This window comes from Pituophis catenifer, unplaced genomic scaffold (assembly GCF_029215685.1).
Source record: "Pituophis catenifer annectens isolate HBS135680 unplaced genomic scaffold, rPitCat1.0.hap2 SCAF_2, whole genome shotgun sequence".
NCBI classification, from domain to species: Eukaryota; Metazoa; Chordata; class Lepidosauria; order Squamata; family Colubridae; genus Pituophis; species Pituophis catenifer.
Window position 1 is genome coordinate 156578524 of NW_027256882.1, and position 3833 is coordinate 156582356.

Genomic DNA, 3833 nt, shown 5'->3' on the forward strand with positions numbered 1-3833 from the left:
TCTAATAAACTGTAGCAAATTCTTTATCATTCCTTTTTGATGAATATATGTAACTGCAGATGTATATTGGGTTGATTCTTGTTCTTTCAACCAATCTAACACAAGATAATCTGGGGCTGGTATTAATAAAGTAATTCCTACATTAATTTGTGCACAGTATTGTTTATGAATTCAGGAGAGTTGGATTTTCACTGGTCCTGAGATGCCATCTGCTTAATTCCAAGCTAATTTTGTCCTCTGACCCCACCAGCAGGAGGCAATAGATCCTTTGTGTTAAAAATCATTGTTCTTATCAAAATGGAAATCTCCTTTAAGATTTCCTTTTCCTGTTAGAACAGATATTTGAAGGAGATTTCCATTTTGATAGGCATAAAGTGGTCCGTTAGAGAAACAATCCAAACATATTCACACAGAGATGCTCCAGAGCTTTCCTGATGGAGGCCATTTACAGGAACAGAATTTGTAGAGATCTTGAAAACCATCTATCCCAAGGCAACTACTCTTCGTAGGAATGACTTTGACTGGCCCTTTGATGGCCCTGAGGCAGAACAATTTCTGGAATGGTTGCTCCAGAGCTTTCCTGATGGAGGCCATTGACAGGAACAGAATTTGTAGAAGTCTTGAAAACCGTCTACCCCAAAACCGTCTACCCCACACTCAGTCAGTAATGACTGACTGGCTCTTTGACTGTCCTGAGGCAGAACAATTTCTGGAATGGTTCTGCAACACAGTGGGAAAAGAGAATGTCCTGACTCCTACAGAACTAGAGGCCTATGAGGTAAGGTATCAAATGGTGCAATTGATTACATAAACAATTGCTGCCTTAAGAAAGCTCATTTTTTTAAGCAACCCTTTCCTGACAAAACCAAAATAGCAGTGCAAGATAAATATGGCACAAGTAAAGGATGCCAAATTTCACTCATAAAAGGCAAGGAAACAGAAAAAAAAAAATCTCAGTATCAATACTCTTGAATAGATTTCAATTTTGCTTGAGCTTCTCGGGTACATCCAGGCCTGAGTGAGTGAGCAATTCACCATCCCAGAGGGCAAAGGCAGGCACCACCGGACCTCGGAACTCTGGCGACGTATTGTGGATAAACATGTGTTGTCGTATATCTATCAAGCTGAATCTTTTGCGGTCATAGTCCAAGAATAGGCCGACTCTTTCTGGTTGGCCAATGTTAGTGATTGGAGTGGTTTCATTAGCAAACATGGCATTCCAGCCGCGATTCCCATAGGCAAAGACCCAGGAATTGTCATCCATTCCTATGCACACTTCACGGGAGATGTCCACATCTGCCACCCCAATGCGGAACTGTTGTGATCGTTTCACAGTCACTTCCCAGTAATGGCAGCCCCTGGAGATGGTGGTGTCACCCAAAACTACAGCCCAGTCTCTGAAGCGTTCAGGGTTTTGAGGCACTCTGGTGGGGTCAATTCCCAGCATGCGATAGAGGACCCCAGTGTCCTTTTTGAATAAATCCAAGCTGCTGTGGGCTGTTTTCTCATCTAATTTGAAACTGATCTCTGAAATAAGAAAAAATATGTATAAGGACCAAACTTTTGGCTTACCTTTATATGTGACTCCTTTGTTCTTAAGAATTGTCTTCCTAACTAGATAAACAATTTACTAACTCCTGTTGACAGCAGCACATTTCTATTAATCATTCAATGATGTTATATTTTGGCTAACTAGCCTTTCCAATTTGGTGTCCTTTGAGAACACCCTGAATTCCCAGCTAACCTAGCCAAAGGCCAAGAGGTCTAGGAGTTCCAGTTCAAAGTATCAGGAAGGTATGGGACCAGGAAAATTGTAATACATGATAATTAGTTTAGCAAATGCATCCTTTTCATTCAATTAAATATACTTAGCTGGTTGAGTTAAGTTTGCAGTTATAGTTCAAAAATATTTTTTCTTAAAATTACGCATCTGCACTTTATAACTAAATTATTTCAGAAAAGGCTTGCTATAATATGTACATATGTAACCAACAGTTTTAAAGATTTAATAATTAAAATTAAACCAAATATGTTTGAAAATGGCATCCAACTAAATGGCAATACGTTAATAGCAAGCTTTATCAAGAACCTATATCTCCTGTAGGATTGATTCCCACAAGCGCTGCAATTGTTAATATACTAATTTGGAGGGAATTCAATATTTTGGAGTGGAATGCCCAACTGTGCCCAAATCTTACATAAATAAATTTTTAAAACTTGTATGCTGACTCAATGATTCTTGACAGCTCACAGTCCAACAAGTGAAATGTAGAGCAGAGAAGTATAACTTATGAAAACTTATGCAATGGCAAGGCATTCATTAACTGATAACAAACATTTAATATTTAAAAAGAATTACGGTTACATCCCACCGAAATTTCACTTTCTGTCACCAAATAAAGAATTTTATTTAGCAAATGAATTGTTATGGATATCCACTTTACAGATGAAATTCTGTGTGGTTCATAACATACTACAAAAAATGAAAGAGAACAGTATCAACAAAACATTAAAAAAAAACTGTTAATACAGTAGTTGCCAAAAGATTCAACAAGATTAGGACCACTCAGGAACCATATAATGTTCTGCTCCTGTACCCTGGAGCACATCCAGTTCTGCAATGCTTTACTAGGAAATGGTAAAATCAAGGCCAATCTAATCTTGGAGGGGGGGGGGAGGTGATGGTGTTCCAGAAAGGAGAAGCTAATAGTTATAATATATAATATAATAATTATTTTTCCATCTCAGCATATATAAAGATGGAAGATTTTTTTTATTATGGACAAGTAAGCAGTCATTGGCAGAATAATAGTGTATTAATATTCTATTAGTGGCCACCTGATTCCAGGACAATTTTTGAAGGCTATCCACTGTATGTTAATTGGGAATAGATCTGCCAATTGTTACTGATTCGAAAATTCTTTCTAGGCAAGAAATGTTACTCATAGCAATAAACTAGATTATAAAAATACAGTGGAGCAAAATATAAACAAGTTAACCATTGGTAAAACAACAAAAACAGAAAAAAATAAGTTGCCTTCACAGATAAGTTTCTAGTGCATGTAATGAATATAAGGAACTATGTGAGAATAGAAAGCTGTCAACTCAAGGAAGAGTTTAGCATCAGAAATATTTTTAAAACATCTTTAAGTATCACTCTCGTTTATTGCATAAATTTAATTAAATGCTTTAATATTCATACAACCTCGCTAAGCAACGTCCTTGGAAACAATCGCAATGAAACTTAAGATGGTTATGAGTAGGTTCAGTTCACATCTCAGGATTTGCACATTCACTTGAAAAATACACATTTTCCCAAACTAGAAAAATCTGCACTCTTTCCCCCTTTGCCTATTCAATCCTGGAGCTCTGCCAATAATCTCGCTACTAAAAGAAGTAAACTGATATTCGCCTCAACAAAAATTATTGTCGGATCAAATCCTTTAATTTCCAAAAGACTATAAAAGCTTATAAAAGACCTAGCAGAAAAAAACGTCCATGCATCCTCAATTTAAATATTGCGTCTAACTTTAAACAGCAGCGTGACTGGAATATTCAACAGAAAGCGCTGAGATTTTTACAGAAAAGCACAGAAGCATTTTAAAGGAGTAAATCGGAGTGCCAAACACGTGGCCAAAGTCTTGAAGGAACGAAAGAAACCGTGGAAGTGTTGGCTGCAGCGTTAGTCGCTCACTGCCACCAGTCAGTTTTCTATTAGGCAAGGGACAAAATTTTCTACCTCTCCGGAACATCTGGCGATATCCGAAGCTGCACAAACCCCAGCCCTGACCTCTCACGCCTCTCAGGATGGGCGCCGCCATCTTGTAATTCAT

The 3833-nt window shown here is 37.7% G+C and overlaps 1 protein-coding gene across 1 annotated transcript; it reads right to left on the reverse strand.

Annotated features, from left to right (window-relative positions):
- SPRYD4 (SPRY domain containing 4) lies at positions 1 to 3833 on the reverse strand. The gene is made up of 2 exons (XM_070934865.1): positions 3740 to 3833; positions 1 to 1527 (listed from the first exon to the last, which is right to left on the reverse strand). The coding sequence occupies exons 1-2, from the start codon at positions 3831 to 3833 to the stop codon at positions 980 to 982; spliced, it is 642 nt and encodes a 213-aa protein (XP_070790966.1). The 3' UTR covers positions 1 to 979.